General features: G+C 36.5%; 2 protein-coding genes across 2 annotated transcripts in view; both read right to left on the bottom strand.

The window, feature by feature from the left end:
- The window catches only part of LOC111404782, a 2,133-nt gene extending 903 nt beyond the window's left edge, over positions 1-1,230 (bottom strand). Inside the window, exons 1-2 of the mRNA XM_023033541.1 lie at positions 1,139-1,230; positions 358-433 (exon numbers count right to left, since the gene is read on the bottom strand). Of these exons, the coding sequence (XP_022889309.1) occupies positions 358-433; positions 1,139-1,230 (168 nt within the window). The remainder of the gene's footprint in view (positions 1-357; positions 434-1,138) is intronic.
- Positions 1,231-6,391: 5,161 nt separating this feature from the next.
- On the bottom strand, positions 6,392-14,740 carry LOC111395275 (sec-independent protein translocase protein TATC, chloroplastic-like). The gene is made up of 3 exons (XM_023021262.1): positions 14,265-14,740; positions 7,628-7,935; positions 6,392-6,907 (listed from the first exon to the last, which is right to left on the bottom strand). Exons 1-3 carry the CDS (start codon positions 14,524-14,526, stop codon positions 6,554-6,556), a joined length of 924 nt encoding a protein of 307 aa, XP_022877030.1. The 5' UTR covers positions 14,527-14,740; the 3' UTR covers positions 6,392-6,553.
- Between the last annotated feature and the right edge of the window lie 1,007 nt (positions 14,741-15,747).

Raw genomic sequence — 15,747 nt, 5'->3', positions numbered from 1 at the left:
ATGAAAGGGTTTACGAGTTCTTAGCTGGTCTTAGTCGCGACTTGGATGACTTCGTAGGGCGAATACTCAGCCGATGGCCTCCTCGACACGCAAAGTATTTTCCAAAGTGAGAAGAGAGGAAAGCAGGAGGAAGACGATGTTGAAGTGGACCTTCTGGAATGGAGACGTCGACCCTGTTGTCTAAAAGATATGGGCCGGCTGTAATGGGTTTTAAAATTGGAGTTGGGCCTCAAGATATACCATCTTCTAAAATTGGGCTTGGGCCGTCTGAATCTTTAAAAATTGATGAGCCTACTATTTCAGCCCTCATAATTAAAGGGTCATCTGATGGGCTAGGCCTAAAGCACCAAGACAAACGTCCTTGATGCGAGAATTGTTGAAGGCCAGGACACAAAGAAGATACATGTTGGAAAATTCACGGGAAGCCCACCAACTGGAAACCAAGACAAAACATTGCCAGGGATACCAAGCTGAGATAAAAAAATTCTACTTCAAGCGGAGCATTCAATTCCAAACAAATGGAGTAACTTTATCAGACATTCTCTAGTCTTCCAACATCTGGTCAGCCTTTCTCTATAAGTCATTCTGCTTTGCTAGCCCACAAAAGTAACTTTCTAAAAGCCTTGCACAAGTCACAAGTTTAAACACCATAGATTATTAACTTCGGTGCGTCCGATCACACGACGGACTCGTACCACCTATTCTTATCGTACTCAACCTATGCGGAAATGTTGAAGTGAAAATTGCTGATGGCTCACTCCCATCTATTGCAAGAAAAGGAAGTATTCGAATATCTGAGAGCATAACCCTAGAATCCGTCCTTCATGTTCTGAATTTATCCTGAAACTTGTTATCTATCAGTCAATTAACAAAAACTTCCAATTGCTCTGCTAATTTTTCCCATCTTATTGTGTTTTTTAGGGCCTTTCATCGGGAAAGACGATTGGCAGTGCTAAAGAGTGTGAGGATTGTACTACTTCGAAGAAGCTAATGTGAGTAAACTAGGTCAACTTATAAGTTGTAATTCTGCATCTACTTCTAGAGATAGTGAAATTTTGTTATGGCACTATAGAATGGGTCATCCTAGTTTTCCATACTTAAAACAAGTATTTCCCTCCATTTTCTTGAATAAAACTACAAGTGAGTTTCAATGTGAAAGCTGTAAATTTGCAAAACATTAGCGTTCAATTTCCCAAGTTTCACATACAAATCATCCAAATCATTTGCCATGATTCACGGTAATTTATGGGACCTTGAAATCCTATTTGCAGCCATATAAAATGGTTTATCACATTTATTGACGACCACATTCGGGTATGTTTGGCATATCTACTAAAAGAAAAAACTGATGTTCACTCCATATTTATAAATTTTCACTCAATGATTCAAACCCAATTTCAAACATAACTTCAAGTCCTACGCACTAACAATGACACATAATACTTCAATGTCAATCTACAAGACTACCGCAAACGACATGGAATAATTCACCAAAGTTCATCTGTCAACACTCCCAATAAAATGGGATTGCTGAATGAAAAAATAGACATCTACTCAAAGTTGCTCGTGCCTTAATGTTTACTACAAACATGCCAAAAACATTCTGGGGTGAGACAATTCTCACATCTACATACCTCATCAACCGTATGCCAAGTCGTACCTTCTCCTTCGACACACCTATCCAAAGATTCCAAAAACATTCCCCTACTTCTCGTCTTACTTCAAATCTACCTCTAAAAGTGTTTGTTAGTAGCCTTTGTAAACATTCACTCCAATCATCGTAACAAACTTGAACCATGTGTAATCAAGTGTGTGTTCATTGGATACTCACCCACTAAAAAAGACTACAGATGCTATGAACCATCTACAAAAAGGGTGTTAGCCTAGATGTAACATTCTTTGAGAACACACCTTCCAAAAACCTTCTCTTCCGGGGGAGAATTTGAGTAAAGATCAGTTCTTGAAAAGAGAATTCATAGATTTTGAAATTTCCCCTGATGACCTAAATACAAAACTCGCCACTCTACCTTCTAATATGCCATATACAGAATGAAACTTGAACTTAAGGGGAGATATTGAAAAACAAAGTGATAAGGAGATACTAGTTTATACAAGAAAGCCTAAATCGAAGCATAAGGAGATTTCCACACTTGAGGCACCAAGATAGTCGGAATCGGTGATTGGACCTGATGAGAACCCTTCCATTGAATCTAGATCTTCAGGTAATGATATACCTATTGCTCTCAGAAAACAAACTTGATCATGTACTTTCCATCCTAATTCAAAATTCACTTTTTATAATGCTCTATCTACTGGATTTCGTGCTTTTAAGGCAAATCTTGACAAAACAGAAATTCCAAGAAATACATAGGAGGCTTTGGAATCACCAATATGGAGAGAGACAATAATGGAGGAAATGAGAGCTCTAGAGAAAAATGAATCTTAGGAAATGGTAAACCTACTGAAAGGGAGTAGACCTGTACGATACAAATGGGTCTTCAATGGTCCAAGGCCGATGGAACAATAGAACGGTACAAAGCTCGTCTAGTTGCCAAAGGGTACACACAAAACTATGGCATCGATTACACAGAATCATTTGCACCGGTGGCAAAATTAAATATAGTTCGTGTTCTCTTGTCCCTAGCAGTGAATCTAGACTAGCCCCTTCAACAGTTGCATATCAAGAATGCATTCCTGAATGGAGAACTGAAAGAAGTCTATATGATAATACCTCTAGGCTTCAACAAGACGAATGATGAAGATCAAGTGTGTAAACTCAAGAAATCTTTGTATGATCTCAAGCAGTCACCAAAGGCATGATTTGATAGACTTGCAAAGGTTTTGAAAACTCAAAAATACTAGCAAGGATAATCTGATCACACCATGTCCTTTCAACAACCTTGAATGGGACAAAAACAATCATAATTGTATATGTTGATGATATAATCCTAACCGGGGACAACATGGCCGAAATGGAAAGATTGAAGAGAGCAGGCGACCACTGCCAACTACGAGAGAAGTCTTTGCAGAAGTCCGAAGGAGGAAAATCGCCGAAAAATTATGATGAAGACCGGCGAAGATGACAATGCAGTAGAATCGGCGCTGCTGCTAAAAAGGAATGGACTTGGGTTCAAAAGAAATGGCAAAGCTAGTAATGGGCCGTTGGCAGTGACTGGGCTGAATGGGCCTAATTTTATTAATAAAGGTGGATGGGCTGAAAAATCATATAATGGGCCAAGTGACTCTAGTGGGCCTGGATTAAATGGGTCGGTTTCAATTGGATCAAAACAACAAAGGGAGAGGCCTTGATGTGAACACTGCCGAATACCAGGACACAAGGAAGATACATGCTGGGATTTACATGGGAAACCTGCTGATTGGAAGCCAAGGCAAAATACCAGGAATCGAGGCTATCAAGTAGCAATTGATCATAATGAAAATTTCAAAGATAATTCCACTGCAGGGCGAGCATTTAATCCTGAACAATTGGAACAACTTTATAAAATTTTATCCAGTCTTCAAACTTGAGGTCAGCTTTCCACACACGGCCCTTCAAGCTCATTAGCTCACAAAAGTAATCACTTAAGTGCCTTGACTACGTCCTCGAAATACAAAATTCCTAGGATTATTGATTCAAGAGTGTCAGATCACATGACTAGCTCCACCAACTTTTCTCATCATACGCAACTTGTGCCGACAATATTAAGGTCAAAATTGCGGATGGGTCACTCTCAATTGTGGTAGGAAAAGGAAGTATCCAATCATCTGAATCTATAACACTAAACTCAGTACTTCATGTTCCAAATTTAACTTGTAACTTGCTATCCATTAGTCAGTTACACGAACCTCAAATTGCTCAGCTAAATTTTTCCCTTCTTCTTGTGTCTTTCGAGACTTATCATCGGGGACGACGATTGACAGTACTAAAAAGTATGAGGGTCTCTACTACTTTGAGGAGGCAAATATGAGTAAGCCAAGTCAAATTGCAATTTGTGATTCTATATATGTCTCTAGGGATAGTGAAATCTTATTGTGGCATTACAGAATGGGTCATCCCAATATTCAATATCTTAAACGTGTACTTCCGTCTATCTTTTTGAATAAAACTTCATTTGATTTTCAATGTGAAATTTGTGAACTAGCAAAACACAAACGTAGTACTTTCTCAAAATCCGTGTACAAACCATCTAAACCATTCTCTATAATTCACAGCAATTTATGGGGACCTTTACGAATCCCTAATCATACCCATACAAAGTAGTTCGTTACATTCATTGATGACTATATTCGAGTCTGTTGGACTTACATGCGAAGAGAAAAAAATTGATATCCGCTCAGTATTTATCAACTTTCACTCGATGATTCAAACACAATTCCAAACCCAAATTCAAATTCTTCGCACAGATAATGGCACTGAATTCTTCAATTCCATCTTACGTGACTATTTACAAAAACATGGAATAGTACACCAGAGTTCGTGGGTCGACACTCTCCAATAAGATGGGATTGCTGAACGAAAAAATAGACATCTACTTGAAGTTGCTCGTGCCTTAATATTCATTACCAATATGCCAAAAAACCACTGGGGAGAGCCATTTTAACCTCTACCTATCTTATCAACAGAATGCCTAGCCGCACACTTGACTTTGAATCACCTCTTGACAAATTCCATAAAATCTTTCCTACCTCGCGTTTGTATTCTGATCTACCCCTTAAGAGTATTTGGTTGTACTGCATTTGTCCATATTCATTCCCACAATCGAAATAAACTTGACCCTCGTGCGATTAAATGTGTATTCATTGGATATTCAACTACTCAAAAGGGCTACAAATGCTATGACCCACCTACAAAGAAGGTCTTCGTCAGTGTTGATGTCACATTCTTCGAAAAATTCTCCTATTTTCAGAAGCCCTCTGTTCATGGGGAGAATTTGAGTGAAGATCGGTTCATAGATTTTGATCTCTCTCCTTCTAAACATACCTCCAACACAAATTCAAATCCTATCACACTATCAAACCTCAACATGCCACATGTAGAACACTCAGGTGGAGATGCAGAAAAACCAAAGGATAAGGAGATATTAGTTTACTCTAGGAGGCCAAAGCCAAAAGATAACCTCATACTTGAAGCACCAAGAGAGTTTGAACCGATGATAGCTCCAGATCCTGATGAGTCCAAATCACTTGATATCGATCTACCCATCGCACTCAAAAAACAACATTGGTCACACCCTTCATCCCATCTCAAAATTCATTTCATATAATGCTTTATCTACAAAATTTCTCACTTTTACATTTAACATTGACAGTACAGCAATTCCAAGAAATGTTCAGGAAGCCTTGGATATTCCACATTGGAGAAATGCGATGATGGAAGAAATGCAAGCCCTTCATAAAAATGAAACTTGAGATGTGATGGACCTATCAAAAAGAAAAAGACCCGTGGGGGTGAAAACGAATTTTTAATGTGAAATATAAGTCTGATGGGACCATAGAAAGATACAAAGCTCGTCTGGTGGTGAAAAGATACACACAAACCTATGGCATACACTACACAGAAACATTTACACCAGTGGCCAAGCTAAATATGATACGTGTCCTCGCTGCTCGAGCGGTAGGCGAGCGGCAGTGAACCTGTGCAACTTTTCATGAAACAAGTTGAATTTAGATTGTCTCCGGTTTGCAACCCTTTTACATTTATAAATAAGACCCTTTGGTGTTGTTTTCATTCACTCCTATCTCATGCAATCATAGCACAACATATAGAAATCATTTCCTAATCGAAATTCTGCATTAAAACTTTTGTTTTATTTTCATTCAAAGAGGAGTACAAAAGCAATCTTTTAGTTCGTTGTTTTTGTCTTTTGAAGACTCACGAGAAGGCAATCATTATATCTTGAGAGTTGATTGCCATAATCCATAGGCACATGTGTAGGACAAATTCGACTTAAGACAAAGAGATCAACTCTTGCATCGATCCTTTGCATTTCATTCCTTGGCGTATTTTGTCAAATTTTCCATTCTGTTTTTGGTAGGTCTGGTGAGTTTATTTTGCATTAAATAAATCACTCAATTCTGACTTACAAACAACAGTGCCATCAATGCTAAAGCTAACAGCAGAAAATTAATAACTGACTAGAAAAATCATTCAACGAAAATGAATTAAGTCCCTATTTGGCCCCCATTTTTTAAAACTTATTTTTTAAAAAAATCACTTTCGACCAAGCGTTTAATAAGACACCACAACTTTTATCAACTTTTCAACAACATATTTTATCAACTTTTACCAAAATCTAATAAAAATATAATTTTTATTCAAACAAAAAGGAGGCTAAGTAATCACGTAACATGGGCTGAACAAACTTACACTAAAGGTGGGCATGGTTTCAAAAACTATAATGAGCTTAGTAGGTAACTGTCGAACCAAAATGAAGTAATCAGGGGGAGGGTGGTTTTTAATTCGCAATCACCCTATTACTTTTACCCAAACCTCTTCCACGAGGAAATGGATAATATAAGTAAACTAGTTTTTCTGACAGAAGGGAAGATCAGTTCAAAAATAGAATACACACGTTATCCATGTGGAAAGGAAAAACGTGTAAAGAATAAACTTTACCTGGAAAGACAATCCAGTGCTAAACATGAGCACAAGGACAAACTCAAAGTACTGATCAATGGACCACAATGATTCAACTACCCCTTCAGCATAACTGACAAAGAATGTCAAGGCCGCAGGAGTCAGAACATAGTAAGAAAATACGATGCCAGCATAAAAAAGTATTGACGACCCAAAGACAATAGGCCCCAGGAATCTTCTCTCTGCCTTTGTTAAACCAGGAACAACAAAGGCTATGATTTCATAAAGAATCACAGGACTTCCTAATAGAAGGCCACAATATCCTGATACCTGCATCAAATGTGAGACCGTTACTAGTTTTTGTGTTACATCTATGAGTTATATAGTTCAGATCAGAAGCCTAACCACCTGAACTCCTTCAATGAAGAAGAAAATACAAGCTGCAACCAGCTTAAGAGGGGCAATTGATAAATACGGTAAATGTTCCTTATCAAGACTGAAAAGAATGAGGACACTTTAAACTGTGTCCAGAATCCTATGTACGTAGCTTGATTTATGTAGAAAAAGAAAATAATGATACAAATTTTTTTTTTTAATTTTTTAATTTTTTTTTAATTCTTATGATAAATAATAGTAAGAAAACCATTCTTCATAAATGAGTGGGGTCTTAAACTTTAAGTTCAGAAATAATTGACCATTCTTGATGGGAAATAAACTTGAATTTTCATATAACAAACCTAGTTGTGTGAAACTGATATTTGTTTGTAAAAAATGCCCATTTATCACACATTACTATTTTACAGCTTATAATAGTTATATTATAAGGAAAAACTAAATTATATGATATTTTTGAATTGAATAGCTTTACTAGATTAGGATGATCTATATTGCCTTTTGTTTGAAAAATTGCCTTTTATTTGAAAATTTTTAAGTTCATAAGTGTGTGACGAGAACTTCACGAGACTTCCCAGTATGTGAATAATCCAACATTACTTGGTAATGGTGGATAAGAATGGAAAGGAGAGATTAAGGATAGAGCATAAGGTTAACCTTTAGAGTTGTAAAGAAAAACTCGCCAGGAGCTAGTTGTAAAAAACGAACACCTTGTTCTCTAACTGGAGATTCGAGAAACATAATGAGTTCCTTGGAAAAAGCAAAACATCCCATGATAGCAGCTCCAACAGCCAAAACTGAGACAAAGATTCTTTGCCGCAACTCCTCTAAATGATCAAATATGGTCATTTCTTTATCGTCTGGAAGGAGCTCTTGGCTAGGGTAAAGGAAATCATAAATAGCATTTCCTCCATTATCTGGCCGATCATTTTGAAATATACTTTCTCCTGCACCAGCACTAGAATCTAGGATGCCATAACACGTGTATTTTAGAATCTTGACTACTTGTTATAGTACTTTAACTAAAATAAAATAGTAATTAACAATTCAAAAGATCCAACATAAAAAAAGAAGATACTATAAGAGCTCAACAATGCAGCATGGATGTTTGACCAATAAACATGCTACCAACTCCACATATCATTTGACAGATGGAAATCAGCACATAGAAGTTGGACACAAATATAATACAAAAGCCCTATGTTTCTTCTCTATTTTTTTATTTTTGTTTTTTGGTGCTGCGGAGGCACTGGACAAATGCATGGCTCCCTTCAAGCTCCTAAAACATACTTTGCTGATTCATCAATTTGGGTCTACAAATAAAAGCTGCAGACTATTTACGCATGTAAATTTCTTCAATCAAATTTCCACAAAATTAAATTCAAAACAGCTGTTGGAAGTATTGTACCCAATACCAAAGACACCACAATAATATGCTGAATGAAATTCTAAATCTTGACTTTTGCTGTAAGTCGGAGGCTAGTGTAATGTGGCAACAAAATCCTATACATCTTTAGAAAACCTAGAATGGAAATTGTATTAATTATAGATTATAATTTTTGAGTTATTTAGTAGGGTGATATATTTCCATAATTAGCAGATCGTGTTTTCCTTTTCCTTTCTTCTAGTGTAGTATAAATTGGATGTAAGATATATAGAGAAATACGGAATATTTTCTGTCTATATGGTATCAGGGTGCAACCAATGGCGGATATCCTCATCAACAGTAAAGGGTCGATGACCAATGAAATATCAAACGATGAAACCAAGGTCACCTCAATAATGGAGCCACACAGTCCCGATAACTCCTTCCATCTCACAGTTGAAAAACTAAATGGAAGGAACTATCGAGAATGGCTCAGTCAATAAAGTTAATCATTGACGGAAAAGGGAAGATTGGTTACATTATCGGTGATACCTACCTATAGAAACTGTCCTCTTGAAGAAGTGGAGTTCAGAAAACTCGATGATGACCTCTTGGCTTGAAAATTCAATGAAACCCACTATTGGAAAAATCTAACGATTTTTTCTTACAACAAAAGACATATGGGATGTAGTAAAAGAGATGTATTCCGACTCGGAACACTGCTCTCAAATATTGAAATTAAGACCTGTTTGTGGCAAGCAAAACAGTGAAAAAGGGAAGTGACGAAGTATTCCATGGAGATGACCTCTCTCTGGCAGGAACTTGATTTGAATTTCAAAGAGACATTGAAGTGTCTCGGCAACAGTGTGATATACAAAAAACGAGTTGAAAATGAAAGGGTTTACGAGTTCTTAGCTGGTCTTAGTCGCGACTTGGATGACTTCGTAGGGCGAATACTCAGCCGATGGCCTCCTTGACACGCAAAGTATTTTCCAAAGTGAGAAGAGAGGAAAGCAGGAGGAAGATGATGTTGAAGTGGACCTTCTGGAATGGAGACGTCGACCCTGTTGTCTAAAAGATATGGGCCGGCTGTAATGGGTTTTAAAATTGGAGTTGGGCCTCAAGATATACCATCTTCTAAAATTGGGCTTGGGCCGTCTGAATCTTTAAAAATTGATGAGCCTACTATTTCAGCCCTCATAATTAAAGGGTCATCTGATGGGCTAGGCCTAAAGCACCAAGACAAACGTCCTTGATGCGAGAATTGTTGAAGGCCAGGACACAAAGAAGATACATGTTGGAAAATTCACGGGAAGCCCACCAACTGGAAACCAAGACAAAACATTGCCAGGGATACCAAGCTGAGATAAAAAAATTCTACTTCAAGCGGAGCATTCAATTCCAAACAAATGGAGTAACTTTATCAGACATTCTCTAGTCTTCCAACATCTGGTCAGCCTTTCTCTATAAGTCATTCTGCTTTGCTAGCCCACAAAAGTAACTTTCTAAAAGCCTTGCACAAGTCACAAGTTTAAACACCATAGATTATTAACTTCGGTGCGTCCGATCACACGACGGACTCGTACCACCTATTCTTATCGTACTCAACCTATGCGGAAATGTTGAAGTGAAAATTGCTGATGGCTCACTCCCATCTATTGCAAGAAAAGGAAGTATTCGAATATCTGAGAGCATAACCCTAGAATCCGTCCTTCATGTTCCGAATTTATCCTGAAACTTGTTATCTATCAGTCAATTAACAAAAACTTCCAATTGCTCTGCTAATTTTTCCCATCTTATTGTATTTTTTAGGGCCTTTCATCGGGAAAGACGATTGGCAGTGCTAAAAAGTGTGAGGATTGTACTACTTCGAAGAAGCTAATGTGAGTAAACTAGGTCAACTTATAAGTTGTAATTCTGCATCTACTTCTAGAGATAGTGAAATTTTGTTATGGCACTATAGAATGGGTCATCCTAGTTTTCCATACTTAAAACAAGTATTTCCCTCCATTTTCTTGAATAAAACTACAAGTGAGTTTCAATGTGAAAGCTGTAAATTTGCAAAACATTAGCGTTCAATTTCCCAAGTTTCACATACAAATCATCCAAATCATTTGCCATGATTCACGGTAATTTATGGGACCTTGAAATCCTATTTGCAGCCATATAAAATGGTTTATCACATTTATTGACGACCACATTCGGGTATGTTTGGCATATCTACTAAAAGAAAAAACTGATGTTCACTCCATATTTATAAATTTTCACTCAATGATTCAAACCCAATTTCAAACATAACTTCAAGTCCTACGCACTAACAATGACACATAATACTTCAATGTCAATCTACAAGACTACCGCAAACGACATGGAATAATTCACCAAAGTTCATCTGTCAACACTCCCAATAAAATGGGATTGCTGAATGAAAAAATAGACATCTACTCAAAGTTGCTCGTGCCTTAATGTTTACTACAAACATGCCAAAAACATTCTGGGGTGAGACAATTCTCACATCTACATACCTCATCAACCGTATGCCAAGTCGTACCTTCTCCTTCGACACACCTATCCAAAGATTCCAAAAACATTCCCCTACTTCTCGTCTTACTTCAAATCTACCTCTAAAAGTGTTTGTTAGTAGCCTTTGTAAACATTCACTCCAATCATCGTAACAAACTTGAACCATGTGTAATCAAGTGTGTGTTCATTGGATACTCACCCACTAAAAAAGACTACAGATGCTATGAACCATCTACAAAAAGGGTGTTAGCCTAGATGTAACATTCTTTGAGAACACACCTTCCAAAAACCTTCTCTTCCGGGGGAGAATTTGAGTAAAGATCAGTTCTTGAAAAGAGAATTCATAGATTTTGAAATTTCCCCTGATGACCTAAATACAAAACTCGCCACTCTACCTTCTAATATGCCATATACAGAATGAAACTTGAACTTAAGGGGAGATATTGAAAAACAAAGTGATAAGGAGATACTAGTTTATACAAGAAAGCCTAAATCGAAGCATAAGGAGATTTCCACACTTGAGGCACCAAGATAGTCGGAATCGGTGATTGGACCTGATGAGAACCCTTCCATTGAATCTAGATCTTCAGGTAATGATATACCTATTGCTCTCAGAAAACAAACTTGATCATGTACTTTCCATCCTAATTCAAAATTCACTTTTTATAATGCTCTATCTACTGGATTTCGTGCTTTTAAGGCAAATCTTGACAAAACAGAAATTCCAAGAAATACATAGGAGGCTTTGGAATCACCAATATGGAGAGAGACAATAATGGAGGAAATGAGAGCTCTAGAGAAAAATGAATCTTAGGAAATGGTAAACCTACTGAAAGGGAGTAGACCTGTACGATACAAATGGGTCTTCAATGGTCCAAGGCCGATGGAACAATAGAACGGTACAAAGCTCGTCTAGTTGCCAAAGGGTACACACAAAACTATGGCATCGATTACACAGAATCATTTGCACCGGTGGCAAAATTAAATATAGTTCGTGTTCTCTTGTCCCTAGCAGTGAATCTAGACTAGCCCCTTCAACAGTTGCATATCAAGAATGCATTCCTGAATGGAGAACTGAAAGAAGTCTATATGATAATACCTCTAGGCTTCAACAAGACGAATGATGAAGATCAAGTGTGTAAACTCAAGAAATCTTTGTATGATCTCAAGCAGTCACCAAAGGCATGATTTGATAGACTTGCAAAGGTTTTGAAAACTCAAAAATACTAGCAAGGATAATCTGATCACACCATGTCCTTTCAACAACCTTGAATGGGACAAAAACAATCATAATTGTATATGTTGATGATATAATCCTAACCGGGGACAACATGGCCGAAATGGAAAGATTGAAGAAGTGTCTAGCTACTGAATTTGAAATGAAAGACCTGGGACAAATGCGGTATTTTTTGGTAATGGAGATTGTAAGATCAAAGAAGGGTATTAGTGTTTCCCAATGAAAACACATTTTTGATATTTTGAGTGAAACTGGTATGTTAGGTTGAAAACAAACCAACAAACCTATTGAGGTAGGAAAAATAACAACAGATATAGGAAACTCAGTGGAAACAGATAGATATCAAAAATTGGTTGGTAATTTAATCTACCTCTCACACGTCAGATTTGACATTGCATTTGCAGTAAATATGGTTAGTTAACATATGCACACTCCCAAAGAGGCTCATCGAGAAGCGGTATATAAAATCGTCAGATGTCTAAAACGTACCTCCAAGAAGCAAAAAAAGAATGCTGTGGCTAGAAGCAGTGCTGAAACTGAATTTAGAGCCACTCCACAAGGAATGTGCAAAGGTCTATGGTTAAAGAAACTTTTTGAAGAACAGAAAGTTGATATAGAATTTCCAATCAAACATTATTATGATAACAAAGCAGCCATTAACATTTCTTTCAACCCAGTACAACATGACATAACTAAACATGGAGAAGTGGACAGACATTTTATCAAAGAAAAGGTGGACGATGTGATTATTTGTATGACGTATGTCCCTATAAAAGAACAAACTGCGGATATCTTTACTAAAGGGCTGTCTCGACACACCTTTGATGATTCAACTGCAAGTTGAACGTGATCAACATCTACGGTTCAACTTGAGGGGGAGTGTAGAAAACCTAGAATGGAAATTTTATTAATTATAGATTGTAATTTTGAGTTATTTGGTAGGGTGACTTATTTCCATAATTAGCAGATCATGTTTTCCTTTTCTTTTCTTCTAGTGTAGTATAAATTGGATGTAATGAAGTTGTAAGATATATAGAGAAATACAGAATATTTTCTCTACCTATAACATCATTTTTGCACCATGCAAACATCTTCACTCTTGCAACACGGGATGGTAGGAGACCATGACTCAGGATGGCATGACTAGTCTTATTTTTGGCTTGTCTGCTAAATGTGAACCTAGCGGATATTTAGGAGTTTATGCAACGAAATCATATATAAAAGACAATGTTTATTTTAGTTCTCACGAATCATTTAACATCCCTTTCAAGAGTTCCTATAAATATGGTAAGATTTATTTGTAAGAAAATCTAATCATGCGACACCACAACACCTGTGGTGGTCTCTAATGTTATTGTTACCGACCATGATAACAATAAAGAGATCCTTCTCTTTCGCCATTAAGAACCAAGGAATACTACTAATAGATCACAAGTAACATAATGCATCAGCAGAATACCTTTCATGATAACAAATATAGGAGACAGAGAAAATTCTTTTATATTTGAGAAAGAAGGTGCTCTTTATCATAAACTTTCATCTAATTTTCCCACCTTCCTATTCAAAATTTGCAACACGTGGGAAAGGCCATGGTCATCGGGTGAATAGCTGCTTCCTAACTATATAAAAGGCTAGTGACCATTTTAATCCCATAATAATAATAATAATAATAATAATAATAATAATAATAATAATAATAATAATAATCAGTATTCTACTCCCTTAAAACTAGATGAAATATTTATCTGATATTCTGTCACAATCTTCTTTTCTTTATTTCAAGAAGTTCGGTTCAATTAAACATCATTGTGTACGATTGTAACCATATTCCTTTGTGATTTTGACACTACTTCCCTTTGAAACGAAAATCCTAAAAGACCACTCTCAATCTCAATACCATCAGTACCGTATGTCTTAAAAAGATAACATGAATTCGTTGAGCAAGGAACAATAAAAGTTGGAAGTCTATTTAGTATATGCTCTAACCAATAAATGAGAAATGCAAGCACTGCAAGAATTCGCTCAATATTAGCAAGTGAAACCAATTGATTTAATCAAACCCAATAAGAACACTCTCAAATAGAGAATCCATAGAAAAACCCAAAGAAAAAAAAACCATTAAAATTTAATTAGAAGTAAATACAAAAATCCAATCAGACTACACATACCAGGCCTATCTTCAACAGCTGGGCCAGCACCATTTAAACCGCCGCTACTCAATTCTTGCTGCTTCTCCGTGGCCGAGAAAACAGTGGTGCTAAATTTCTTGAACCTTTTTCTGTTTGACAAGCTCAAAAACTTGGATTTCCTGCAATTGACGTGAAAAGAAAATACGGGAACTGGAACTGGAAGTGGGCTTAAGCATTTGAAGCAGTAGTGGGTGTTATTGTTGAATTTCGGTGTGTAGATTAAGGTACTTGTGCTTCCCATATCTGTTCTCTCTGTATGGCAGGGAGTTGCTTTCCCTAATCCCTACAGAAAATAATGTCTCTCGAGTGACGAGTGACGAGTATCGTCTATGGAAAATGAAGTGTGGCCTTAGGCCTTGGATGAATGGTCCTGGCGAGTTCCCCGGAATGATATTTGTAGAGAATAGCTACCTTAAGCAGATCTTAGCTCACTTTAGCTGAACATGGCCAGATCTGTTAGAGTGCGCATTTGGGAGTTAAGATAAGACGGTTTGGTATTTTCAGGGGTTAATTATACAGGTGATCCCCAAGCTTTCCCTCCACCTGTAATTATGTTACTAATTATGCCATTCCCGTTGTGCGATGTCAGAACAGCATAAAAGTACTTCCTCAGATGGCCATTAAAAATAGTGAAAATTACTAAAATAGTCAATTTTTGATTTTACATTTACAAAAATGTCACTTTTTAAAAATTTTTGGGAGATTGTTAATTTTGAACATTTTTGCCCCTCTAAATAATTCAAATACCCTACATATCTTTCATTAAAAATTGATTTGACTAGATGAAAAAATAGTACAATTTTTTTTTTTAAATATCACATCAAATGCTCTCAATTCACTACACACACACACACACACACAAAAGAATCCTTTCATTCTCTAAAAAAGTAAAAATTTTCTCCTCTCTCTCATTCCCTAAATCTAAACGACTTAGTTTCATTTCCTCTCACTCAAGGCCGCAAGCAACGCTAAAATCCTCCATTTTGTCCAGGCTTGATGTCGAAGCCGAGGAAGATCACCATTAACCTCTTGAGGGGGTTTTTTTCTTTCCTTTTGCATTTGTTGCTCTCTTCTCTTCTAATTTTTTAAATTTAGGGGTATTTTTTTTTATTCTTCACAATTTTTGACCTAGATTGGTACAATATGTCTCATTTTTTTTTTTCAATTTTTGTTCTCTACTTTTCTAGTTCTATGAAAATATTAATAATATGATTTATGTAAGTTATCTATGAATTTATTTTTATAATTATGTTTTTTACTTTTCTTTCATATAAATAATAGTTATTGGTCATTATTGGGCAAATTGAGTTTGTGTTTAATTTTTTAGTTTGTGAAATGAGCCAAGATTGAACTGGGTATATTCTTGTCAACATGCACAAATAAACTCGGTTAAGTGTGTCTTTATATGATTAATCACGGTTATTTGAATGTTGTTTTAGTGTTTGATCATTCTATTTTTCAT

The sequence above is a fragment of the Olea europaea genome, chromosome 1 (genome assembly GCF_002742605.1).
Source record: "Olea europaea var. sylvestris chromosome 1, O_europaea_v1, whole genome shotgun sequence".
NCBI classification, from domain to species: Eukaryota; Viridiplantae; Streptophyta; class Magnoliopsida; order Lamiales; family Oleaceae; genus Olea; species Olea europaea.
This window is presented reverse-complemented; position numbering and strand designations above follow the sequence as displayed.

What these genes read in the sequence shown, in the direction of transcription:
- LOC111395275 (XM_023021262.1), bottom strand. Translation starts at nt 14,526, where the DNA reads ATGGGAAGCACAAGTACCTTAATCTACACACCGAAATTCAACAATAAC. An exon ending in AGCTGTTGAAGATAGGCCTG is followed by an intron (nt 7,936 to 14,264) that starts GTATGTGTAGTC and finishes ATGGCATCCTAG; the next exon opens with ATTCTAGTGCTGGTGCAGGA. An exon ending in TTTTCTTTACAACTCTAAAG is followed by an intron (nt 6,908 to 7,627) that starts GTTAACCTTATG and finishes CATTTGATGCAG; the next exon opens with GTATCAGGATATTGTGGCCT.